The 26,060-nt window shown below is 51.3% G+C and overlaps 1 protein-coding gene across 1 annotated transcript; it reads right to left on the reverse strand.

The window, feature by feature from the left end:
- Nucleotides 1–382: 382 nt before the first annotated feature.
- Nucleotides 383–22,936, reverse strand: PLA2G4D (phospholipase A2 group IVD). The gene is made up of 20 exons (XM_065547579.2): nt 22,850–22,936; nt 21,130–21,331; nt 20,802–20,938; nt 19,696–19,827; nt 18,978–19,018; nt 18,584–18,626; nt 17,189–17,252; nt 16,671–16,807; nt 15,419–15,526; nt 14,938–14,975; nt 14,621–14,756; nt 14,143–14,279; nt 12,370–12,592; nt 5,046–5,163; nt 4,554–4,691; nt 4,218–4,325; nt 3,895–4,089; nt 3,490–3,656; nt 2,687–2,873; nt 383–1,719 (listed from the first exon to the last, which is right to left on the reverse strand). Exons 1-20 carry the CDS (start codon nt 22,934–22,936, stop codon nt 1,493–1,495), a joined length of 2,625 nt encoding a protein of 874 aa, XP_065403651.1. The 3' UTR covers nt 383–1,492.
- Nucleotides 22,937–26,060: the final 3,124 nt, after the last annotated feature.

The following is a 26,060-nucleotide window of genomic DNA, read 5'->3' on the forward strand; positions in this document are numbered from 1 at the left end:
CACGTGCCCGCACCCTTGCATGAGGAAGGTAAGAAATGTGCCAGCAGCTGGCTGTTGTGGCTCATGCCTGTAATCCCAGCACTTTGGGAGGCTGAGGCAAGAGGACTGCTTGAGTTCACGAGTTCAAGACCAGCCTGGGCAACTTGGTGAGACCTCATCGCTACAAAAAAATTTTTTTCAAATTTAGCCAAGTATGGTGTTACATGCCTGTAGTCCCAGCTACTTGGGAGGCTGAAGTGGAAGGATCACTTGAGCCTAGGAAGTTGAGGATGCAGTGAGCCATGATTGCACCATTGAACTCAGCCTGGGTGACAGAGTATGATGAGATTCTATCTCAAAAAAAAAAAGGGGGTTATATACCATAATCAAATGGAAACTGCCCCAGGAATGCAAAGTTGGTTTAATATCCAAAAACCAATTAATGCAATAGAGTACATTAATAAAATACAAGACAAAACCACATGATCATGCCCATAGACACAGAAAAATCAGTTGACAAAACCTAACGCCCTTTCATCATAAAACACTCAATAAACTAGAAATAAAAGAGAACTTTCTCAACCTGATATAGGATGTCTAAGAAAAACCCACAGTTAAAATCACACTAAATGGTTAGAGACGTATGCTCTCCTCTCAGTGTCAGGAACAAGACAAGATGTCTGCTCTTGAAACGTGTATTCATCATTGTACTGGTCAGGGCAATTGGGAAAAATAAATAAAAGGCATTCGGATCAGAAAGGAAGAAGTAAAACCATCTCTATTTGAAGATGGCATGATCTGTCTACAGAAAATTTTAAGAAATCTGCAAAAGTACTAGAGCCGGTAAACAACTTCAGCAAGACTGTGGAATACAAGATCAATATTTAAAAATCCATTGTATTTCTATAAAATAGCAATGAATAATCTAAAATGAAATTAAGAAAATAACTCCACTTATAAACAAGAATAAAATATTTAGGAATAAATTTAAACAAGTACTAGACTTGCATACTGAAAGCAGGAGGAGAAAGAGGAGAAGGACAAGGAGAGGAGGAGGAGGAGGAGGAGCAGGAAGAAGACGGGGAGGCAATGTGTTCAGGATGTCTTGTGATTCCTGAGACCTGAAGCCACCTGTCAGGTCAGGCATCCCCTGTCCTTCCTCTCCCTACTCCTGATCTGCCGCCTCCAGCTTGCACCTCAAATCTATTCTTCTCAGGCATGGAAGTAATTGTGGTGTGAAAGTCTGCCTGGTTGGACCAGCTGTTCCACACACTGGCCTGGCGAAGTTATTTTCTACTCTTCTCAAGCCAGCCATGAACGTAAGGGAGAACTCTGCACTGGATGCAGTTCCCTCTGGGCAGTGAGACCAGCTGCAGAGGCCACCCAGGCCTGGGAGTGCCCAGAACTCCAGCCGGGAAGGCCTGTGGCTGAGCTCAGCTGCAGATCAGGTTATGCCCGCAGGCCCTGGAGGGTCAGATTGTGGCCCTCAGGGTCCTGGGGGCTCTGAGCAGCCTCAGGTCTGTGCCCCTGGAGGTCTCGCCTCTAGGGCCCGGTGCTTCAGTGCGGTCCTCAGGGCCTGCAGGATGGCACCCTGGCTGGTCTGCACGTTGTAGTCACTGAGCCGTAGCAGGCGCTCAAAGTCTTCCTCCTTGTAGGTCATGTTGGACAGGGCATAGGGGGAGGTAGCCCCGGTGAGATTCACTTGGCCAGCCTGGAGCTCTGCGGGGCTGCGCTGGACACCTGCCCAGGGGTGAGAGGGGTGTCAGGAGCAGAACGCTGGGGTCTCCACAGCCTGGCAGCAGCGCACAGGGAGGGCTGCCCCCACTGGAGGAGCCCCTGCTTTCCTCCCAGCTCTCTGTGTCCTTTGCCCAGGGATGTAAGTGTGGGTGGCAGGGTGCTCTTTGGAAGGATACTATTTGGTGGTAGAAAATACAATTTCATATTTCGTTGCCTTGCAGCATGACACTCCTTAGGCTATTCTGGCAGCCCCACATGTCTGTACATTGCTTCGAGGCAAGGTGGAAATAGCCAGAAGAAGGAAGTCAACTGGGTTTGTGAACGGATTCTTAGGACTCACAGTGGAAGCAAGGGGGCAGCGAGAACTTGCTGAGACATGAAGGTTCTTTAGAATTCTCAGATGTGGGCTGAGCATGTTCAGAGGAAAGCTGGGAGATCTAGAATGATGGTGGGAACCGGAAAGCTGGGAATATCGCACAAAGACGGCAATGAGTTTTTCCCACCAGAAGGAAATAAAATTCTGACCAGTTGGTGAGAAGAGAGGATAGGAAGGAATATGATGGGGGTTTACATTTCGGGAGCCCCTGAGGAGAGGCCCATCTCCTTGAGAAGGGGCCCAGCCTGGGCTGGGGAAGGATGATGGAGAGGCCGACTGAGTTTCCCACAGAGCAGGAAAGCAGAGGAGCCCCGGGCAGCTGGGGGCACTAGGGCAGATGGAAGGGCCGCAGGAGCCCGGCGTCATGACAAAGGGGACCACTGCATAGTGACCCTGCCAACAGAGGGCCTGCAGGGATGAGGGCATCAGCAAGGAGGCCAGGGTGGGCTCTAAGGTCTGGGTGGGCCTGGATGGGCCTGTCCTGAAGCCTTCTCCGGGCAGACTCACTTCCCTTCCCTCTGCTGGGCGGCAGGGGGCCCAGGGCAGGCCTCTGAGGGGCCAGGCAGCCTGGGTGCTTGCGAGGGGATGCCTCACCGGGGGCTGAGTGGTCCTTGAAGGAGGCATTGACCAGCGGGAAATGCAGCAGGATCGGGGCCTCGGGGCAGGCGGGGTCTGAGAAGAGGTGGCACTCCCTTGGCTGCTGGTGGTCCTGAGGGCTGGGTTCCACCCGGGGGAAGGGCAGCCCCCGGGCCCGGCAGTACAGCTCTGTCTGCTGCAGTGCCTGGTGGGGAGAAGGTGGCCCGGAGAGAACCAGCCCGTCCCAGGTCAGTGCTGGGCCAGTTCCAGCACACACCAGCTGCCTGTGTCGAGACAGCGGCCTGGCTCTGTCCTGTCTGTGGTCAGGCCAAGCTGCAGAGTGACTCGGAGGGAGACCCAGGGGGAGTCCAAGGACTCTGGTGGCCTGCAATGTTGCTTGGTTAAAATCTCTAGGTGGGGTACAGACCCACCCCCAACCCCCCAAACTCCAACTCTGGATTGCTATTGCTGGATTGTTCAAATCCCAGAGCCGGGAGGGGACCTGCATTTGCACGGCGTCTCAGGGGAGGTCTGGGGGATGGACATGGAGATGCTAGGGTCTCCTCTCAGCTCTGTCCAGCTGTTCTTTGGAGGTGTGGGGAGTTCCCTCCCTGTTCACCTGGCCTGGGAGCCCAAGGCCCCTGTACCACCACAGCCCTTCCCACCTGAGGACCCTGGCAGGAGCCAGCAGATCAAGGCCTGACACCCCTCCTTCCCTTCGGGACCCAGGCGGTGTGGGGCAGTAGGTCAGTGGCCCTGCTATTTGCCTCTGGAGCTTGGCCTGGCTGGGCAGAGGGGTTCCCCTGGGGTGACCAGCGTACCTCAAAGGGCGCAGATAGAGAGTAGTCGAAGGAGAGGATGAGGTCCAGCCTGCGGCCCGGCCGGAACATGGAGGGACAGCTGGTGTTGATGAAGTAGCCAGCGTCCACCAGGCAGAGCTGGGGCTCCTGGGGAGTCAGCTGGCTGGGCGTGGAGTCAAGCTGGCAGTCTGGTAGGAATTGCAGGATGGTCAGAGGCCACCACCCTGCCACAGGTCATCCATGTCCCCTTCTCTCCTCTGGGTCACTCCCTGAATGCCACCAGTCCTTCCCCAGGACCTTCCAAGGGGATCTTCTCCAGCCCATACCCCAGAAATGGATGCTGACCTCCTAGGCTTCGGCCAGTCCCTGCCACACCACCCAGAGGCCCAACCTTGTGACCTAAGGACCCCTGGCCGCGGCCCCGACCTGCCCAGGTGGAGAAGCCCTTGTGGCTGCAGTAGTCCTGGTGTAGCTGGAGGCCCTGGAGGAAGTTGGGGCTGCGCTGGTGGAGGGGCCTGCCGGTCAGGAAGCCTTTAAATGCCTGGGCCAGCGCCGTGCCCGGCTGCAGCCACGAGGCCTCCAGCCACGAGCAAGTCTCCAAGGAGGTCAGGGGCTCCTTCTCTGAAGCCAGAGAAACAGACATTGGACCCTTCTTCCCCTCACTTCTTCCCCTCAGACGCCGCACACCGCAAGCAGAGTCTGAAGGAACAGCATCATCCCAGCCCCCTCAGTGCCCCCACCCTTCCCACCTAAGCTCCTGGTCTTGTCCTTGATGTGCTGTTTCCAGGACTCCCCAGAGCTGGTGAGGTCATACCAGGCGTCCAGCAGGTTCAGGGAGAAAACGTTGCTCCAGATGGCTGAGGGAACCCCAAGAGAGGTCAGCCTCAGGCCCCAGCCAGCGGCCCCACCCTCGGGTGCTGATGGAAAATGGGAGTGGGGAGAGGGCTGCCCCTACCATGTACCGCCCCCCGCCACCTACCCCTCCCCCTCATCCTGAGGTTCTACCCCACCTGAGCTACAGGACCCATGTCCATTCAGACGCCTGGCCCAGGGCTGCCCAGGGCCTTCAGAGCCACCACTCTCACCTTCCAGAAAGCAGATCCGGGGCTCCGGGATCCTCCTCATCAGCCGTCCCATGAAGAACTTGGAGCCGAAGAGCTCAGGAGGGACGAAGGCTCCGTACTTCAGGAACCCGACCTCATAGGGGGAGAACTCAACCCACTCTAATGGGGTGGGAGGGAGAGGCAGGAGTGTGAGGGGAGTGGATTACGGAAGCCCCAGCTCTGGCCAAAGATACTGCCCCTGCCCCCAGCAGGCCCAAGCCCCGCTGTGCCTGACGCCAATGCAGCAGATGTGAGCAACGTGCACTCTTGGGCTGACCACACCCTTCCCAGGCCTTGGTCCACACCCTCAAGCACTCCCCACTGCCAAACACAGAGAGCGGCCCCGAGTCCCTCAGGACTCAGGAAGGTTGGGCAATCTGTGCGGAGCTTCCAGCGTGAATTCTCTGGGGACTCTCGGGGTGCAGAGGATTTGGAGGGTGGAGTATGAGGAAGGGGGAGTGGGTAGAACTGTACCCTTGAAGTCCAGCGTCTCCAGATTGTTCTCTTTGACATTGAGGCTCAGGTAGAGGGGCAGAGGGTTCTGACCCCGTTCCAGGGCGGCTCTCTGTCCTGACAGCTTCTGATCCATCACCTGGGGCCAGAGGGCATCAGGGCCTAAGTGAGGCTGGGAGTGTCCTGGAGGCAGCGGCTCCACCAGGACAGGGGCAGGATGGGGGACCAGGCTGGGGGTGAGGAGGCACCTCCTCCCATGGGATCTGGGGACCATATGTGGGTCAGTTCCCACTCGTGCCCCCATGTTCCGACCAGCCCTAGATGCAGGGTCGCTGGACAGAGCATGCAGGCTGTGTACTGTCAATCTCCAGCAAGGGCCATTCACAGGGACTACAATGCCAGCAGTGCTTCCAGGCCCATCTTCGTGGGTTTAAGGGTGAAGTGGGTGTGGATACTGACACACAGACACAAGGACACATGCACATATACATGTATTGCTTTGCAGAAAGGACACAGCAATGCCCTTTTAGCATATACCGAAGCCTATGCCAGGGATGGATTGCCTCCTCTTCTAGCTTCTCCTTAATGCAGTTCAAGTTTCAGCCCCTCCCGAATGCTTTCCTTACATCCTTACCCCACCCCCCATTGTCCCTCTTATTTCTGGCTTTGCACAGCATGAGGTTGTACCCCGTTGTTTATTCTTGCCTTCTGTTCTTAATTTCCTCTTCAACAGAGCTCCAAGCTCTGTCTTTGTTTTATCTTATTTTGAGATAGGGTTTCACTCTCTCACCCAGGCTGGAGTGCAGTGGTGCAATCTTGGCTCACTGCAACCTCCGCCTCCCAGGCCCAAGTGATCCTCCCACCTCAGCCTCCTGAGTAGAGTAGCTGGGACTACAAGTTACATTTGGCTAATTTTTGTATTTTTTGTAAAGATGGAGTTACACCATGTTGCCCAGGCTGGTCTCAAATTCCTGAGCTCAAGCAATCCATCTGCCTTGGCCTCTCAAAGTGCTGGGATTACAGGCATGAGGCACCACCATCCATGGCCCAAGTTCTTTGATGGCAACGACTATAGCTTGCCTTTTGGGGGAGCCTCCACAGAGCCTCCCTGAATTGTGGGGGAACAGAAAGACCTCATTCTATGCTGAACTAGAGTTGCAAATGGAGTTCTTCCCAAGCACCAGCAAGGCTAATGGTGTTGCCTGCCGGGAGCATCACCTTGGGAAGGATTCTGCCGCCAGAGCTGAGGTTGATGCCTTCAGCCCTGGGCTGTTTCTACTGGGCAGTACATGTACCACGAATATGTCATCCTTCCTTTGGGCTCTCCAAGCTGAAGAGTGTCTAGTTCTAGAGGCTCCCAACCTGCCACAGCAGCCCTTATCATCAGATTGACTCAGTGAATGTGTACATGTGAGAGCATGTGAAGCATGTGGACCTCTGGGTCTCCACTGAGAATCAGCCTGTCAGAAGTCACTTTGGAGTTTGCCTTTTAAAAACCTGCAGATGATCTTGATGGCCAGCCAGGTGTGAGGATTCCTACCCAGCCCACTCAAGGAGGGTCCCTCTCCCACATCCATGGCAAAACCCAACACACCCAGTGTGTGTGTCCTCCTCGCTGGCAGCTCATCTGTCCCTGACAAGAACACTCATGTGTCAACCAGTCGTTTTTCCACCCCATTCTTCAATGGTCCCCAGTATGAGTTATAGGGAATTTGCAGGAAATCTCTAAACAGGGCTCAATCCCCTGCCATGGATGGTGGTGGTGTATGGACAAGTCAGTCCTTAGGTACAAATGTGTGTACATGATCCCTTCTCAAAATCTTTTTATTTAGAAACTCTGTTGCTCTTTTGATACATATGATGAGGGAAAATGTGTCCTTTTACTACAGTTGTGCAATTTATGCCCTAGGGAAAGTTCTGGAAAAAGATCAGCACACCCCTGCATCTACTGAAACAGCACGCACCCAGTATGTCTAATGGCTCACCAGTAAGCTGCGGCAGGACTCTCAGTCTCTAACCCCCCAGTTTCCAAGCGAGTAACCCCAACCCTGCAGAACACCGTTCTGATGATTTGAGGGTCCCATGGGAAACACTGGAGCTTGGTGCAGTACTGGCAATGCAGACTAAATGGAAGGCAAGTGTGTCAGCTCTTAACTCAGGAAAGGATAAGAGAACTACTCTGAGTTTCTCCTTGAGGAATGATGAGCAGCTTCTAAGCAGTTCGGTACTTGCCAGCAAAAGACTGAAGAAAAAAGTTTCAAAGAGATGAGAGTTTGAGAAGCACTGATTATAGCTAGTGTATTTTATGAATGGGTTTTTATAAAAACCTAATCATTATTAAAGATGTATGTAGGCTAATAAAGTCATTCTGAGCAAAATTTCAGGGTATGATATTCATTAATATTAATGAAATTGTGATTTGTCATAAATGGAGTTATATTTTCTGACATTGTAAAGTGACTTTTGGTACTTTAGATTATTACATTATAGAGGTAATAAATACCTGTTTTTATCTAACATCTTTAAAAAATTAGAAATAGACACTAAAATTGCCTGAATAAAACATTATTTTATAAAGTCTACAATGAATGTTGGCTTTAAGAGGTAAGGTATGATAAACAGAAGAAAAAAAATAATAAATTGAAAACCTTTCCTATTGGGACAAAATTTTAAAAATAGCATAGGTGCTTTTTTTTGAGACAGAGTCTCACTCTAAAGCCCAGGCTGGAATGCAGTGGCATGATTACAGCTCACTGCAGCCTCAACCTCCCATGTTCAAGCAATCCTCCCGCATTAGCCTCCTGAGTAGCTGGGACTATAGGTGTGTGCCACCACGCCCAGCTAATTTTTAAATTTTTTGTAGAGACGGGGTCTCACTATGTTGTTCAGGTTCATTTTTAAGAATATATAGGTATCTAATAATACCACAAGCATTTCTATTTTTGTGAACAATTAAAAAATTGTCTTCTAAAAATGTTTATAAAGCTTACACACAAAACCATGCATTAAGTCATTACTGGAGGATCCAATGGTAATTAAATAAAAGTCTGCTGTATAGCCTAGAATCAAACTGCATTTTCTAGCACCTTGTAAAGGGAACTGTTAAAACAAGCTTCTCCCATTCTATAGTAACTAACTGCTGCCACCCAGCAGGAAAGTCAGTTAATAAAACATGACATCATCAAAACTGAATATGAACTTAAACAGTAGATCCAAAGACTACATAGCACATAGTGATAAAACGAAAATATTTCTAGTAATTATGTTGGCTTTATAAATTCAATGCCATTTCAATAAAAATCCCAAAAACATTTGTCACAAAACATGACTAGGTGATTCTATCATATAATTAGAACAGCAGGCCAGGTGTAATGGCTCACACCTGTAATCTCAGCACTTTGGGAGGCTGAAACAGGTGGATCACTCAAGGCCAGGAGTTGAAGGGCAGCCTGGGCAAAGTGGTGAAAAACCATCTCTACTAAAAATACAAAAATTCGCCGGGCATGGTGGTGTATGCCTGTAGTCCCAGGTGCGTGGAAGGCTGAGGCACAAGAATCACTTGAACCCAGGAGAAAGAGGTTGCAGTGAGCCGAGATTGTGCCACTGCACTCCAGCCTGGGTGACAGAGCAAGACTCTGAGGAAAAGAAGGAAGGGAGGGAGGGAGAGGGAAGGAGGGAGGGAGGGGAGGGGAGGGGAGGGGAGGGGAGGGGAGGGGAGGGGAGGGAAGGAAGGAAGGAAGGAAGGAAGGAAGGAAGGAAGGAAGGAAGGAAGGAAGGAAGGAAAGAAACAGCAAAGGGGCAAGTACAACCAAGAGAATACTGAAGAAGAATTCAAGTGGACTGGTAACTTGGCCTATCAGATACCAAGATTTATCACAAAACTTTAGTCAGTGTGCTATTGGCATAGGGATAGAGAATCTGTCCTGTTGGAACAGAATAGGGCACTCAGGAAGAGTCCCGGGAATATAAATATACGAAAAATATATGAAACCTGATATATGACAAAACTAGCAATGCAGATCAGTGGAGAAAAAATTCAGTAGATGAGACTGGGAAAATTTGTTATTAATGTGAGAAAAAGCAAAGTTGGATCCCTAGCCACATGATACCTGGAGATAAATTCTGGGTAGATTAAAGTCCTATTAATAAGAAATAAATCTTTTAAAAATTTTATAAGAATGTATAGAAAGATATTTTATAACTTTGGCGGAGGGAAAAGGAAGACTCCCCAAAATACAAACCATAAAGGAGAATGATAAATTAGATTATACTGAACTTATGCATTAAAACCATTAGAACTGATGAGGGTTCACATCAAAAATATATAAAGAATTCCTGCAAAAAAAAATGAAAAAGTCAAATTAAACAGGAAAATGGAAAGGGGTTTGAATAGGTAATTCATGGAAGAGGAAGCCCAAATGATAAATATACTTAAAAACATACTGTCTAACTAAAATTCAAAGAAATGCTAAATGATAAATGTTCCTTTCACACCCCATAGTTAAACAAAAATTTAAAAGTCTGCCCAAGATATAGAGAAAAAGCAACTATTATACACTGGTAGTGGGAGTGTGAATTAACACAACTCCTTTGGAGAATGGTTTGGCAATAGGTAGGAAAGTTGAAGGTGCACAAACCCAGTGGCCCAACAATTTAACTACTGGGTATGTATCTTGGAGGCTTAGAGAATCTCTAATGCAGGTGTACAAGGAGACTTGTACAAAATTGTTCATGCAAATAGTATCATATTTTTCTTAAGGATATATATGTTAAAATTTGTGAACTGGAAAACCTGGAAGAAATAGATAAATTCCTGGACACATTCAACCTACCAAGATTGAACCATGAAGAAATAGAAAAGCTGAACAGACCAATAACAAGCAATGAGATTGAACCAGTAATAAAATGTCACCCATTAAAGGTAAGTCAAGGACCTGATGGCTTCACTGCTGAATTCCACCAAACATTTAAAGAACTAATACCAATTCTACTCAAACTATTCGAAAAAATTCAAGAGGAGGGAATACTTCTAAAGTCATTATCCAAGGCCAGGACTACATTGATACCTAAGCCAGATAAGGACACAAACAAAAAAAGAAACCTACAGGCCAAGACCCCTGATGAATATAGATGCAAAAGTTCTCGACAAAAAACTATCATACCAAATTCAGCAACATATCGAAAAGATTATTCACCATTGATCAAGTGGAATCCATCCCAGGAATGCAAGGATAGTTCAACATACACAAATCAATAAATGTGATACATCATATCAACAGATATAGTTGGGATCAGTGCCCTGGTTACATAATCAAAAATGCCTTCCCAAGTCTCACCTTGTTCTTACCTCTCCTAGAACCTTTGAGAGCTATCTTTTTATGACTAATCTTTGGCCCTTGCTTGATTAACCTCTTAGTAAAGTTTGTGTCTTTTAGATTACAGTAGTTCCAGGTAAAGTCAATGCTGGTACAAGGCTTCCAATCCATCTTGCTTACTGACCAGGAGAATGAAAGTGTTCTGCCTATGGGCCCCTTAGATCGGGTATCCAGAGATTTTTACTCCTCTGGTGCTTGGCCAGGGCCTACGCCCATAACATAAGCAGGAAGCAGTTACAGAAGACAGATTTTCACCCTTCTGCAGCCCTGTTAAGATTAAGGAGGAGGGTCTAATCTCTGAGACAGGAATGAGATAGGAGGCGGGGCTCAACTCTGGAACCAGATTGGAGACTGGCTGAAACAGGGAAAGGCTGAAAGCACCTCTCCATAAGACATGCTCACCAGTATCATGATAGTTTACTCATTCCCCGGCAACAACCCAGAAGTTACCACCCTTTTTCTAGAAATTTCTGAATAACCTACTCCTTAATTTGCATGTAATTAAAAATGGGTATAAATGTGACTGTGGAACTGCCCCTGAGCTGCTGCTCTGGACACACTGCTGATGGGTGCCCTGCTCTGCAGGAGCAGTCACAGAGCTGTAACACTGTGCCCTTGATAAAGCTGTTTTTCTACCACCAGCTAGCCCTTGAATTTCTTCCTGGGGGAAGCCAAGAACCTCCATGGGTGGAACCCCAGTTTTGAGGCTCCCTTGCTCTGCAACATGATGATAAACCTAAATTCAGGATGGTGTTTGCCCCTGGGGGCAGGAGGGAAATAAGACTGGGGAGGGAATACAAAGGGCTTTAACTGTATCTGTAACATTTCATTTCATAGGCTGGTTGGTAAGGTCATGCATATTCATTATGTCATTATGGTTTATTCAATGTCTTAGGTGTGAAGAGTTTCATAATAAGTAAAGATTGAGATTTGCATAATAAATATTTATAGCTAATACAAAAAATGAGGATGGTAGTTTCTAAGCAGTGTTGTACTTAACCGGTAAGAAAAATATTTAAAGAAAAAAATTCAAGGCAAATTCATTTTTGGTTAGTTTACACGATAATCATTCTTTTTAAATTCCTTCTATAAAAATTTATTTTTATACCCATTAACCAATTTTTCTTCCTCCCCTCCCATGATAATCATACTTGATCAAACTCCTGACCCAAAGATAAAGATGAGTCCTTCTGCTACTAATCTTTTCCTTATATTTTGTCTTTTCATTGTTTCAAATGCTTTTGAAACTTTGTTCAGATAGTTATGTGCAGTAAAACAATAGTGTGAAAAAATAGCTGATTTTAATAATTGTATCAGTGTAAAGTTCAGCAGTTAACTTACTAAGCTTTCCCTCAAGGAGCACTGTAATTTTTTTAAAAAAATGAATGTTTAGTTTTGTCTTGATGCTGTTAGAATAAAGAAAAATAGCTGACACTTCATGCTTATTCTATGCTGAGGTATCACTGAGTATTCCGAACAGCTCTATAACTTAAGAACCGTTGTTATCCCCATTGTACAGATCAGAAAACGGACATACAGAGAAGTTAAATAACTTGCCTAAGGACACACAGCTAGTAAGAGGTAGTGGGGTTAGAACTCAGGCAATCTGGTTCCAGAGTTTGTGCTTTTAACACCACCCTGAAGATGAAGAAGAACAGTACATTTCATATTGCAGGATAAATAAAAATGGTTCTAGCAATCTTACCCACTCAAAACAAAAGCTTTGTTTGCCTGACTGACTTTGATACTGACTCATTCCCAGCTTTTGGGAGATCCAGAAATTTCTGTTTTATAGCAGTTAATTAAAGAATCTGCTAACTCAGAAAGGCAGAATTCCAAAGTCAGGCAGACACTAAAACACAGGGTCTTCCACGCTGCAGGAAATGCGCATCGCATGTCAGCTGCTTGGGCGCTCTGCCTTTGCCCCCGCGGTGCACACACACTTCTCCCCACGTGCTCAGCCGCCCTACCTGGCCGTGCAGCATGGACTCCAGCACTAGCGCCCACAGATCCACAAAAGATGTGGGGTGGCCCTGCTCAGCCCGCAGCTCCAGCTCCCGGCGGTAACTCCCCAGGCGCTCTGGGGAAAAGACCTCCAGCTTGCTCTTGGCCAGGTGCTCCCGGGCGTGTCTGATAGGTCCCTCCAGGTCCTTCTGCGACCACTCAGGGTCCCCGTACAGGTGGGCCATTGTCCTGGGAGAACGAGGGGACAGAACAGTAGGAGCCCGAGGCCCAGCATGGGGCGCTGCAAGCCCTCCTTCCCACCCTGCAGCTTCTCCTGACGCGTGGCTTCTGCCGCCAAGGCTGGGCCGATCTGGGAAGCGGGTCTCAGGGCGGTCTCTCCTTCTAGACCGGCGCTGTCCAATATTAATACAATGTTTGCCACGCGCGAAACTTAAAATTTCCTAGTAACCACATTAAAAAGATATACAAGCCTGTAAAATTAATTTTAATATTTTATTTAATCGCTAGATTCAAAAATTATCATTTCAACATGTAATCAATACAGTTACTGATGTAATTTCTATTTTTGTTTTCAAACTAAGTCTTCCAAATTCACTGTGTGTGTTTTTTTTTTTTTTTGAGACGGACTCTTGCTCTGTCGCCAAGGCTGGAGTGCAGTGGGGCAATCTCAGCTCACTGCAAGCTCCGCCACCTGGGTTCACGCCATTCTCCTGCCTCAGCCTCCCCAGCAGCTGGGACTACAGGCACCCACCGCCATGGCTGGCTACTTTTTGTATTTTTAGTAGAGACGGGGTTTCACTGTGGTAGCCAGGATGGTCTCAATCTCCTGACCTCGTGATCTGCCCGCCTCAGACTCCCAAAGTGCTGGGATTACAGGCGTGAGCCACAGCTCTCGGCCTTCACTGTCTATTTATAACACACCTCAATGTGGACTGGCTGCATTTCAAGTGGTCAATAACCACATGTGGCTACTGGCTACCATAGTGGCTTACTGTACTGGACAGCCCAGTTCTGGACCCCACTCCCATCTTCATGGTTCTGTCCTGAAGCCTTTTCACACTGTGCTTGTCAACAGCTGTCACCTAAACTCCTCTGAGGAGTTTCCTCTTCTTTTACTCCTTAAAGTCACATTTCAATAAGACTCAAAGGAACGAATCTCTAACAGTGGGATGCTGCACCTTATCATGCTGCAGGATGAGGGCGTAGGGAGGTCATGCTATCTTTAGGTAAAAATAGCATTTCGACCTCAATGTCTACACAGTCTTAAATGGACAATAAGGGAATCTACCTCAAGTGTGGTGAAGATTAAATGAAATAATAACAATGAACGATAAAAAGAGCTACCAGTTAGGAACTCCTGGCTGTGCCGGGCATTAAGTTAAGTGCTTTACTTGGGTGATCCTCCGACCCCAGTCCCACGTGGTATGTGCCATGATTGCCCCTGTTTGGAGCTGCGTCAACTGAGAATCGGAGGAGATAAGTTGCTCAGGGTCAGCCAGCCAGTAAGTGGTGCTGCCGGGACTCAGACCCAGCTGCATCTGAGCCAGCTACCTCACAGCCCTTCAGTAACATCCGGAACACACCTCCTGCACCACCTTGCTCACGGCAGGGCTTCTGTAAACATCTGTTTCCTCCCTTGTGGGAAAGCTGCTTGGCTCCTATCAGATCACACTGCTCACACCTACTTGGCCTCCCCATACAGAGGGTCCCTCTGGTGTCCACTCTGCCCCGCTATGGCCCCTGATCATCTCTGCCGTCCAGTCCCCCAGAATCCTCACCACGTAGAGCCTGAGACGCCACTGAAGTAGGTCACACAGTCCAGCAGGCCCAGCTTCTGCAGGGCCAACAGGTGGCCGTAGAGTGAGGTCATGGCCCGGGCACCTCCTCCTGTGGCCATGATGCCCACAATGGGTACCTGGACCACATATAGACACAGGCTGGATTAACAAGGAAAGGGGCCAGCTGCCTCCTGTCTCACCCAAAGCCCTGCCCGCTCCCTGTCTCCAGGGCCCACATGGTTGAGGCCTGATAGAGTCAGGGTCAGAGCTAGGTCCAGCCTTCTTCTGGAAGCAACGGCTCTCAGCCCAGGATGGAGCTCCCAAGGGAGTTAGATCCCCAAAGCCCACCCACGCTCCCATGTCTCCCCACATATGCCCACTCTCCACTGACTGGAGTTTCTGGAGAGGCATAGGAATCAGGTACTCCCTTATGGCCAGTCCAGGATATCTGCACACACATCTCCCTGCGCCCCCAGACCTCGTCCTCCTGCAGGTCTCCGTCCAGCTGCAGGGCCTGCTTCAGGGCCTTGGCCACCACCTGCTTCCTCCTGCTCAGGAAGGCCTGCTCCTCTGCACACAGATTGAAGCCCAGGTGCACGGCCAGCTCCTTGGAGCTGTGTCAATGGAGGATCCAGGGGTCAGGGGACACCTGCAGAGCTCAGCCACCGGCTGGCCAAGCCCACAGCGAGCTGCCAAAGAAGCCCCTCCTCCAATCTCAAGGACCACCCTTGTCCACAGCCCTCCCCTCCTGCATGCCCGCCTCTCACTGTCCCCACAGATGTGAATGTCCCTTACCAGCCCTCTGCCTTGAGCTGCAGCCTCACTCCTGGGACCTGAAATCAAAGCCAGACACCCTGCTGAGACCCTCCTAGACCCTAAGCAGCACATGGGTATCCCCTGGGGCCTTGGTCCCCTTCATCTTCTTCTTCTTTTTTTTTTTTTTTTTAAGATGGAGTTTCGCTCTTGTTGCTCAGGCTGGAGTGCAGTAGTGCGATCTTGACTCACCGCAACCTCCGCCTCCTGGGTTCAAGCGATTCTCCTGCCTCAGCCTCCAGAGTAGCTGGGATTACAGGTATGTGCCACCATGCCCAGCTAATTTTTGCATTTTTAGTAGAGACAGAATTTCCCCATGTTGGCCAGGCTGTTCTCGAACTCCTGACCTCAGGTGATCCGCCTGGCTCGGCCTCCCAAAGTGCTGGGATTACAGGCTTAAGCCACCGAGCCCAGCCTTATCTTCATTCTTACTGTCATTTCCCATCCAGTTGAGGCCACTTACATCTTGAGCAGGAACATCCATGGTCACCTCCTTCCCGATCAAAGGCCTCAGGGGCACAGTGAGGTGCTGAGCTGAGTTGTCCCCATTCCAGACATTGCTTGTGGAGCTCTGGAGGGAAAGCATCATTCATTCATTCAACAAATCCCTACTGAGTATCTAGACTGTAATCCAGACAGACACAGTCTCTCCCTGATAATACAGAATATTATAATATTGATAAGTATCGTAAGTATAATATTGATAAGTATCATAACTATAAAATTATAAGAGCTACCATTTATGTAGTACAAAGGCATTGTTCTCACTGAATAGCATGTGTAAATTTATAAAGACATGGGTAATGAACTGATGTTAGTAAATGTCGTGAAGGAAATAAGTGGTGTGATATGACAGTTTCTAATGCAACCGAAGGTGGAGTGCGTGGGGTTTATTTGAGGTGGGGGTCAAGGAGGACCCTCTGAAGAGGCAGCATTTGAGCTAAGATGTTGAGGAGGAGGAGGAGGAGGAGGAGGCAGTCTTGGAAGGAGCCAGTGGGGGACAGGAGAGCACCTGGCATGTTGGAAATGACAGAGGAGACAAGGATGGCTGGCACACTGTGCATAGGGGGAGTGTGGAACAAAATGAGGCAGCAGAGGTGGGCGAGTGCCAGGCTGTGCAGGGCCTTGTGGGCACAGATGTCATGTCTTATTCCTTTTTTTTTTTTTTTTTTTTTTTGAGACGGAGTCTCGCTCTGCCGCCCAGGCTGGAGTGCAGTGGCTGGATCTCAGCTCACTGCAAGCTCCGCCTCCCAGGTTTACGCCATTCTCCTGCCTCAGCTTCCTGAGTAGCTGGGACTACAGGCGCCTGCCACCTCGCCCGGCTAGTTTTTTTGTATTTTTTAGTAGAGACGGGTTTTCACCGGGTTAGCCAGGATGGTCTCGATCTCCTGACCTCGTGATCCGCTCGTCTTGGCCTCCCAAAATGCTGGGATTACAGGCTTGAGCCACTGAGCCCAGCCCGTCATGTCTTATTCTAAGGGTATCACTGGAGGGGCTGCTGGAGGATTCAAAGATTGATATGGTACAGCAACCCCATGACCACTCTGGCCCCTGGTGGTCCTCCATGTCTGCCAAGGGTGAGGTACCTAACTAGGGAGGCTGACAAGGCCACAGGGGCCTTGGCCCTGGTGGGCAGGGAGAGCAGGGAGGGGCCTGCAGCAGCTGGAGCTGCCCAAGCCTGGGGATTACAAATGAGGTCTAGAGCCAAGACCTACCCTCAGGCACCCACTCAGCTCTGTCTCTAGGGCTGCCATGTAGTGGAAGCGGAAGGCAGAGGCTGTGCCCAGGGAGGATGTCTGTGTGTCCTCATAGGACCCCTTCAACTCCAGCTCCAGCTCCAACTTGTCCTGATCTAGGGAGAGAGCGGGCAGGTTAGCATGAGAACAAGAGCCCAGAACCCCAGCTCGGACCTGGAACAGCAGCACCACCACTTGGACTCAGAGGATGCCTGGGAGCCTGGGCCATCGTCAATGGCATTCTGAAAAGGGCCCTTCCCAGTCCACGGGGCCCACAACCTCCCTGCCCCAGACACCTGCCTTCTGCAACATGCTCTCCCCCAGGTCAGGGGACCCTCCTGCCCAAAGGAGACCCATGGGCCTCTGTGCCATGTTGGTGAGAAGGGAGAGGCATGCTCTATCCTGCTGCTGGCCTCCCGCCCTGTGCAGGCTTCCCAGCAATCCTCCTCACCCCCACATCCAGGCAGAGTCCAGGCCTGGTTCCAAGCCGGTCTCACCTGCAACCACAGCGGTGCTACCTGCGCTGTCCAGATGCACATCCAGGCATGACAGCTCTCGGGCCTAGGGAAGACCACATCATGGACGGGGGCCTCTGCAGGGTAAGCTGAGGTCCCCTCAACTTCAACCCTCTGAGCCCCACTGTCTCAAATCCACCACACACACAAGGAGTTGTGTGGGCTCAGGATGAGTTTGGCTGCAGAGGCCCTTGACCCCATGGCCGATCCTCTGCCGCTGCTGAAACTGATGCTCCCCAGCAGCCAGGCGGGCCCGGCTCCATATCTCCCCACCAGCTCTCCTGGCATTGCCAAACTCCCGAAACCTCCTAGAGTGCCCAATCCTCAGATATAGCTCTTTCTTCTCTTGTTTCCCTGTGGCTTGGAGCTGGAGGAGATATTCTACCACAACTCCAAATAATCTAAGTGAGCCGCCCGTCCACAGGAGGGTGGACTGGGTGCCGGAGAAACACTCCGAACATCTCCTGGCTGTCGTCTGTGGCCTAACTGGGGACACCGACAAGGCCAGGCCCCCGTGGCCTTGCCAAGGGAGTCTGTGTGCGATCTGTGAAGCATACCAGCGGATGCCCGCCACCCACGCTCCACACAATCACTGAATTTGCCCACCCGCTGCGTGTCTCCATCACCTCCTAAGAGGCAGTGCCATTGGCTTGACTTTATTTTCATGTGTATTTTTAAAAGTAATACCCGCCCATCAAACAGCCCCTGGGAGCTTAAATGCTGGGGCTCTAGGTGCCTTCGCACGTGACCCTGGACCCGCCTGCTCCCAGGTCTGTGCTGCTGGTCTGGGATACCGTGTGGCTGATCTGGGACACTGTGATAAAAGCTTCTAGCGCGTCGCCCGCTCGCCCCCTTGCGGCCATTTCTGTTCACTGCAGCTTCGCGAGCCCGCGGTCAGGAGCGCTGACGGGGACTCTCCCCGTCCCCAGTAGGAACTGCCTGAGCCCCGGATCCGATCTCTAGGATCGGGTCTCCGAGGTCGGCAGCACACCGCCCTGGGAGCTCCCTCTGAACCTCGGTGACCTCAACATGAACAACCAGAAGGTGGGCCTGGCCTGCCTGATTTCTTCACCACTTCCCAGGGAAGCGCTCAGTCAGTCCCTAAAACTATGAGTTCACCGCAGGTGACTAAACGCCTTCCGGAAGCACCCCCAACAGCTGTGGGCCAGAACCTCCTCTCGGCAGAGCCCTGCCTCCCCTCTCTCTATGCGCCCCTTAGCTCCAGGCCCCTGCAAGACCCACAGCCCCAGGTGACCACCTGGCTGGAACGCTAGGGGTGGTTTTACCACGAAGCCCTGCCCCTTCCTTGTCCCTGCTGGTCCACACCCCAGGCAGCTGCTCTGGGGCCCCTCCCCTAAGCCTGGGGAAAGCGCTTACCACAAGGACTTTGTTGGTGATGAGGTTTTCTGGGCGATCCGACCTGGAAAAATCAAACCATACAAAGGCAAACGCTTCTTGCATTGACCTCCCCCTCCCGCCCATGTGGGGTCTGCCTGGGTGATGCTGAGGGCTCTGTAGGTCCTGGATAAGGTTCAGAGGGAAGGGGAGATGCTTTGCAGGAAGAGACGGGAGGGGAGAGAGCAGGCACTGAAAACATCGGCCTTCCTCTGCATTTCCCTGAGAAGCCCCACCCCACACCCAACCTCTCTGGCAGAGGTAGGAGATGAGGGCCAGTCAGGCAGACTGACCACAGGGAGATCTAGGTCAGGGCCATTTCCTCAGACAGAGCCTGAGTCCCAAGACACTCCCTGGACTGTGTGACATTACTCACGTTTCTTCCATCAGGAACTCCACATCCAGCTCCTCCTCTCCCTGAAATTAGAGAGGATGAGCAAGCACATACCTATTTCTTCAGAGTTGACACAGTTCTTTTACAGGTGTCATCTCATCCTCTCAAGCAGTCTCTAAGGGAGGCACGTTAGTACAATTATCTCCAATTTACAGATGAGGAAACTGAGGCTACCTGCCCACATTGCCCGTGGCTAGTAAGTCTGCAGAGAACAGGTCTCCCTCCCTTGGAGGTCCCACAACTCTGGGCAAGACTGAAGGGGAAGACAAGGAGCACAGCCAAAGGAGGCATGATGTGCAGGACCCATTTGTTTTTCTTGAGGAGGGCCCAGACCCCCGAACTCTGCCATCCCCACCCCCAGGCTGCAGCAGGAAGGCACGTAAGGCCTTCACAAAGCAGGCCTTGGCACCACCAGCAGGAGTGATGGATGCTAAGCTGTGTTTTGAGGGGTGTTAGGAAGTTCTCCACCTCCCAAAGACTTCCTGCCACCGGTGGCTAAAATTCCTCCACTGGGTGATTTAGCCTGTTAACTGTAAAGTGAAGCCTTCTCCTTGCTTATTAAAATGCAAATATTTCTGGAAGGGGTTTAGATTTTCTGTGAATGAGTTCACCTCAGCAGTCTCCCAACAGGTGGGAGAAACAGCAACTTCCTCAGCTTGGAGTCAGAAGAAGTGCGGCCCACGGGGACTTCCCCACCCACCTGGGGACTCTGGGAGAAGGTTTTCCGGAGCAGCTTGCCAGGGAGGACTTCTGAGATATCATAGAGAACCTTGAAGCAGATGTCATCCTCCGTGATTGAGTCCTCATCATAGATGCTAAGTTCCAGAACATTCTAGGAACCAGGAACAGCGACTTAGCATTTTACCTGCTCATAGCGAGAGTAGCTCACCTCTGTTGAGCCCTTACTTGATGTCTAGAGCCAGAGAAGATTATTATGCCCCCACTCTTCTGCACTTCAAAAAAAAAAAAAACTGTAAAACTTAAATATAAGGAAATCTTATTAAATTTCAAATTTCCTCCTTCTAATTTTTGTTTTTATCAAACATAAAATTCTGAGCTGGACATGGTGGCTCATGCCTGTTATCCCAGCACTTTGGGAGGCTGAGGTGGGTGGATCACCTGATGTCAAGAGTTCGAGACCAGCCTGGCCAACGTGGTGAAACCCCATCTCTACTAAAAACACAAAAAAATTAGCTGGACATGGTGATGGGTGCCTATAATCCCGGTTACTCGGGAGGCTGAGGCAGGAGAATCCCTTGAACCTGGGAGGCGGAGGTTGCGGTGAGCTGAGATTGTGCCATTCAACTCCAGCCTGGGCAATAAGAGCAAACTCCGTCTCAAAACAAAAACAAAAACAAAACAAAACAAAACACATAAAAGTCTGTCAAAGAATTCTCTCTTTCTCTCTCTCTGTCTGTGTCTCTGTCTCTCTCCTTGGCTTCTCTGGCTCCCTGAGCTGCACCCTAAGGTATGTGCTGGTGACCTTCCACGGTCTTCCACACACAGTCTCATCTCACCCCACAGCACGACCCAGTCAGGAGGGGGCTCTTACTGTCTCTGTTTCATAGCTAGGCTTCGAGAGGAACCCAGCTTGCGGGAGTCAGTCCCACCGTCAGTTGGTGAAAGGACCATGTTCATGCTTTCATACATTTCCTTGCACACAGCACAGATGGGCCAGGCCACAGAGACCCCCTTCTCCTAACAGTTTCTTTGACAGCCCTGGAGGAAGCATGCTCGACCCCAGGAACCCTCGCATGGGGGTCCGGCCTGCTCACAGGGAAGTGGCCGGGAGTCCCCGGCCTTCACCTTGACCTGACTTTGGATAAGGAAATGGAAGGCCTCATTCCACACAGGATGACTGGTGTCGGTGAGCGTCTTGGTCTTAAACTTCATTCCAGGCACGGTCGACAGCTGTAGGATCACGTAAGGGTCGGCCTCACTCACTGCCAAGGTTAAGGAAGGCTCCATGAGGGAGGATTCCTCACACCCCTCTCCACGGGCCACGCCAGTTTCCTATCAAGACCCTGGCGGTCACCACAGGTGACCCAGCACAGCCCCAGGGTGCTCATCTTGGCCCTTCCCATGGGATCCGGTCCTCCCTGCTCCCGCCAGAGCGCACAGGACGGTTACTCACACAGGTCAGCCCTGCGCAGGTTCCGCGCCTCCAGGACCCTCACGGTGAGCTGCCAGCAGGCAGAGGCCTCCTGCTGGAGAGAAAAATCAAACTCCAGAGTCCTTCCCACATTCCCTCCCCTATGCCTGGAGCTGCTGTGCTGCACCGGGCTGCCGACACCCCTCACCGCTCTCCTGGCACTTGGCGGTGCCGACACCGACCGCTGCCAGGCATTCCGAGACACCCTCTGGGGACCACACAGCCTTTGTCCACCTCTGTCTTTGGGGTCAGGGTTCTGGGCTGCAGCAGTCAGGGAATAGCAGCCCACCCAGGGTGGGATTTGTGGAACCCCCTCCCCCTCAGGAACAGAAACATGGGGTAGTGGACAGAGCAAGGAACTGAGGGCCAAGGAGTGGCCACCACATAGGTCAGTTAGATGTCAGCCCTTCCCAGAGCTCCCAGGGAGGGCAGCCCTTTGGCAAAACAAGGGCTACCTTTGGTGACCCTACTGCCAGCACTGCCCACCCCTCAGCCCTTCCGGACAGGAAACAGGCGCATGACTTAAGGGAGGCTGAGCCTCGGCAGCCCAGTCCACAGGTGCTACCCTGGATCTTGGCAATCTGCACTGTAAAGCGTATGAATGAGGAAACTCCAGGAGCACTAGGCCATCGTAGGGAGCAGTCGGTGCTGTGGGTGAAAGGCCACTAAGTATTAAGATGCTGATGAGGCCATGTCAGCCACAGGCAGCCCAGGTGAGAGGGAGAAGCAGCTGAGTGAGCAGAAGCTGGAGGAGAAGATGAACAGAGAGTAGGTGGCAGGAGGGAAAGCGGATGGCCAGTGGGGCGTGGCTGAGACCTGCTGGGGACAGAGCACTGGGGGTGTCCCCACACCCCACTGCTGAGGTCCCTGGCACTGCCGGGATCAGGAGGGCCCTGGGGTTTCTGTTCCTATGCCCTGCTGCACGGCTTCTTCTGGGTACCTAGCACAGGTTTCTTATAAGCCCCTTTGATGTGAAGTTACTCACATGGGTTTGGCAGGGCAAATGGCATTTTTTTCCTGTGGGCTGACCCCAAGGAAGGTTGTTGGCCTTGCATCCTCTTGGAAAGGAGCCTTCCTAGGAGGACCACCTATGGGGCACGTGGCCGCAGCAGAAAGAGCCCACGTACAGAAGGTCCGTTAGAACAGGGGCTATCAGGAAGGAGCACTGCCTATGCCAGGGAGTGGGGTAGTGGGAGCCCCCAGCCAGGAGGGGACCCTGCTGGGCCACAGGGTGGCAGGACCCCCAAGGGGCACCAGGCACATGAAGGCCTACGAAATGCTGAACGCAGGAGCCATGCAGTATGGCGGCCCTGCTGAAGAACCCACAGACCACCTTCATTCCAGAAAAATAAAACCCTGCTGGGGCTTCTGCCATTCAGCGGCTCTGCCACCAGGTTAGACTCCCCACTAAGTAAGTATGATTGTCTCAGACCCTTATATCCCTTCACCTGCTCCCCCCTGATCCTGAGGGAGCCACCAGGCAGTGCAGTGTTTGCACAGTGAACATTCGACATCGCATGGCTGGGAGACTGTTGTGGCAAAACCAGAGCTGTTTCCTGCTTTGCGCTCTCCCATGACCAGACCCACTTCCACGCATGTGGTTGGAAGTTCTCGGTGCCTACAAGGACTGGTCTCCGCTCTGCACAGATGCTGCTTGCCAGGGGCTGGCTCAGCACCCACGGGGACCTGACTCTCCACTCACCACCAGAAACCATAAAGGACCACGGGCCGCGGCAAAGCCATATGCCTGGTGGCCCTGCCCCTGCATCTTTCCTCTCTGTGGTTCCATGCCAACGTCCCTGTCACTCCAGGCAGCTTTCCAGCACAGCATACACGACCTCCCTGAGCAAGGTAGACTTGTTTCTCTCTTCCTGGGGATTAACTCCAGTGGCACCAGCAACATGTCAACTCTACAAACCTTAAGCCTCATAGATGTTGTCAGCGGCAGAGATTTCATGAGCTTCGGGGCATCTAGCTCCATTTCCTCCCCTCACTCAGACTCCACTGCTGCCGGCCACAGGTAGCTCCATTTCCTCCCCTCACTCAGACTCCACCGCTGCCGGCCACAGGTAGCTCCATTTCCTCCCCTCACTCAGACTCCACCACTGCCGGCCACAGGGAGGTGATGGCTGGGACGCTGGGGCCCTGCAGGGTGTTGAGTTTCAATGTCCCACTCCAAGACAAGACAGGGGAAGGGCAGAGGCAGCCTGGCCTCGTTCCCCTGCTCCCCGGGGCCAGGCCGACGCTCCACAGGTCCACAGCTTGTGGGCTGCTCTAAAGCCACTTGGGCTACTAAGAAATGGCCCCAGTTACTCACTGTCTAGCCAGTCACCATCCCGGGTTTAAGCATTGTAGTTCATTTCTCCCTCCCATCACCCAGAGCTTCTCAACCTCAGAAAGCCCATTTTCCCTAAAGAGAAATCCCAATTCTCTTCGCCTCTAAGATCATCGCTAACATGGAGTGCCCAGAACATGGTATTATTGCGACAATGATTACAATGTCTGGTCTTTACGGGGGCTTCAAGGCAGACTCCGGAGCCAGCTTGTCTGGATTTAAACCCTGGCCCTGCCACTTACTTGCTGTGTGACCTTGGACGAGTCACTAAACTTCTCTTTGCCTTTGTTTCCTCATGTATAGTAGAAATAATAAGAGTTCTGACCTCACATAGTATTCTGAGGCTTAGAATGTTAATGCCTGCAGGCTGCTTAGGAATAAAGTAAGCAGTTTTTAAGTAACTGCTATTACTACTACTGTTCATTAAGTATTTGTCATGTTTCCAAGCACTGTGGATGTTGCAGATACCAAGATGAAATCAGTTTTGCCAGACCCCGACAAATTAGGGCTGGGAATGCATGAAAGAGCAGAGCTCATGTTTACATGTCTGCGATGAGAGCTGTTTCCAAGGACTTTCTGCAAACCCCACAGAAAACAGCTTCACATCCTTCACACATCCTTCGGCATCTTCATGCCAAAGTCCCTCTTCAGCAGGAAGACGGAAATGAGCGGACCCGCCCTGTCCCCTGCTGGCACCAGTGCCCTGTGGTGGGGCAAAGCAGGAGGTCAGAGAGAAGAGAGGTGGAACCCCTGGGCACAGCCCCTGGTCCTGCGGACTCAGTCCTGCCAATGCCAGTTGGAGGCGAGGTGTTTTCCAGGTGTGGGGAAGACTCAGGCTCCCAAATCGCTGACACTTAGGCTTTTGTTTTACCCGGGAGCTAGACCTCGAGCAGGCTGAGGGAAAAGGGGGAAGGGGCACAGCCTTCGCCAGGGAGATTAGCTGACAAGGTTTATCACTAGACATCCATTAGGACTGCAGCAATTCAGATAAGATGCCCTCAAAAAATACACGTGCCCAGTAACAGCATCTCCACCAATGAACTGACAACTCTGGCTTTGAGCCTCCAGAACCAGTGAATTCTGTTTCCAAGCAGTTTCTGTGAGCCTCCCCTTTTCTTTCCAGTGAAAGCTTCCCTTTCGCCTTCCCTCACCATTGCCCTGGCGGCCTGTCATTCGGCACATTCCGAGCCACAGTCATTTATCGTTCCAGAGTAAACACAACATAGTTAGAGATCATTTTCTCTCGTGTCTTTCTGTGGGGTGACAATACTGTACTAAGCATGTTACCTATTGTAACTTTATTTATCCTCCCACAACTTCAAAAGACAGTACTCCCATTTCCTCCCGTTTTCTAGATGAGGGAATTGAGGCTGAGAGAGGCTAACTTGCCGAGGTCACAGAGTTAGCAGACACAGAGTTGGAATTCAAACTTCGAGGCCAGAGCTCACAACCCGTCTATTCTCCCTTCCCAGGACTTTGCTCCTTTGGAAAAGCATGCAACTCTTCCCTCATTGCCCCACGGATATCTAGGATATCTAGACACTAGATTTTCATAGATTTGTCTAATTTGACTAATAGATATTCATAGATTGGTCACAGATTTGACTAATACGATTACTGAGCTAACCGACATAATTAACTGATAGGAATCTTTTCTCCTGAGGGCATAGGGGTGTCACCTTCCCTTGTGAAAGATCTTCCCATCTGAAATACCAGCTTAATTGATGACGAACCCAGAGGCTCTTGGAGGACATTCATCAGCCCAGTCACCTGTAGGTGACAGTAACCTTGGCACACTTAGCCTCATTCCTGGCCACCACCTGGGGCACCGGACCAGGAGCCAGCCCTGCTGGCCTTGGTCCCTGGCAGAGGATGACAACTCTGGGCTTTGGAGAAACACATGCCAGAGGTGGGCGCGAGCAGTTTGCAGGCCTCCCTGGCCTGGGGGCAGCCCCCAGCTCTTGGGCCTAGTAAATACTTGGCAGTGGATGGGGATTTGGGCCCCCAGAGCTCCGGAGACACACAGGGTGATCCCAGGAGTCCAGCCAGTTCCAGGAAGTCTGCTGGCCTGTGGTGATGGGGCTGTGGACCTGGTGGGTCTCCTTTTGTGACACACGCAGCCACTGTGTTCTCCGATGTTGGTGGGGGGCAGGTCCCTAAGGGCACTGCTGCGGTCACTGGTGGTGGCGAAAGGAAGCTCTGCTGACCAGACTCATGTTTCCCAGCCCCCGCATCTACGGATGCTGCGCACCCACCCCACCCACTCTGCATCCCAAATCTCAGACTCCCTCGCCCTCTGGCCCAGTCTGGTAGAGACTGAAATCACCCTGATTCCAGCTACCACATTTCCCAGAAAGCACCCTGGCCCCAGGCCTGCCCTGACTGGTGCCCACATGCTCTGCAGACACTATTACCTGGTAAGGATGGCCAGGTGGTCCCCCAGGTGACAGACTCTCCATGCTAGCCCTTCCAGCTTCACTCCAGGCCCAGCCCTTGCCAAGATGCTACCTCTCTGGCTGGGTGGCAGCGACGGTCCCAATGGGATGGGACCAGCATGAATCTGCCAGCCTTCGATGAG

Source organism: Macaca fascicularis, chromosome 7 (genome assembly GCF_037993035.2).
Source record: "Macaca fascicularis isolate 582-1 chromosome 7, T2T-MFA8v1.1".
NCBI lineage: Eukaryota > Metazoa > Chordata > Mammalia > Primates > Cercopithecidae > Macaca > Macaca fascicularis.

What these genes read in the sequence shown, in the direction of transcription:
- PLA2G4D (XM_065547579.2), bottom strand. Translation starts at nt 22,936, where the DNA reads ATGGAACCACAGAGAGGAAAGATGCAGGGGCAGGGCCACCAGGCATAT. An exon ending in GTCCTTTATGGTTTCTGGTG is followed by an intron (nt 21,332 to 22,849) that starts GTGAGTGGAGAG and finishes AATGCCTGGCAG; the next exon opens with CGGTCGGTGTCGGCACCGCC. An exon ending in CCTTCTCCCAGAGTCCCCAG is followed by an intron (nt 19,019 to 19,695) that starts GTGGGTGGGGAA and finishes CTCTAATTTCAG; the next exon opens with GGAGAGGAGGAGCTGGATGT.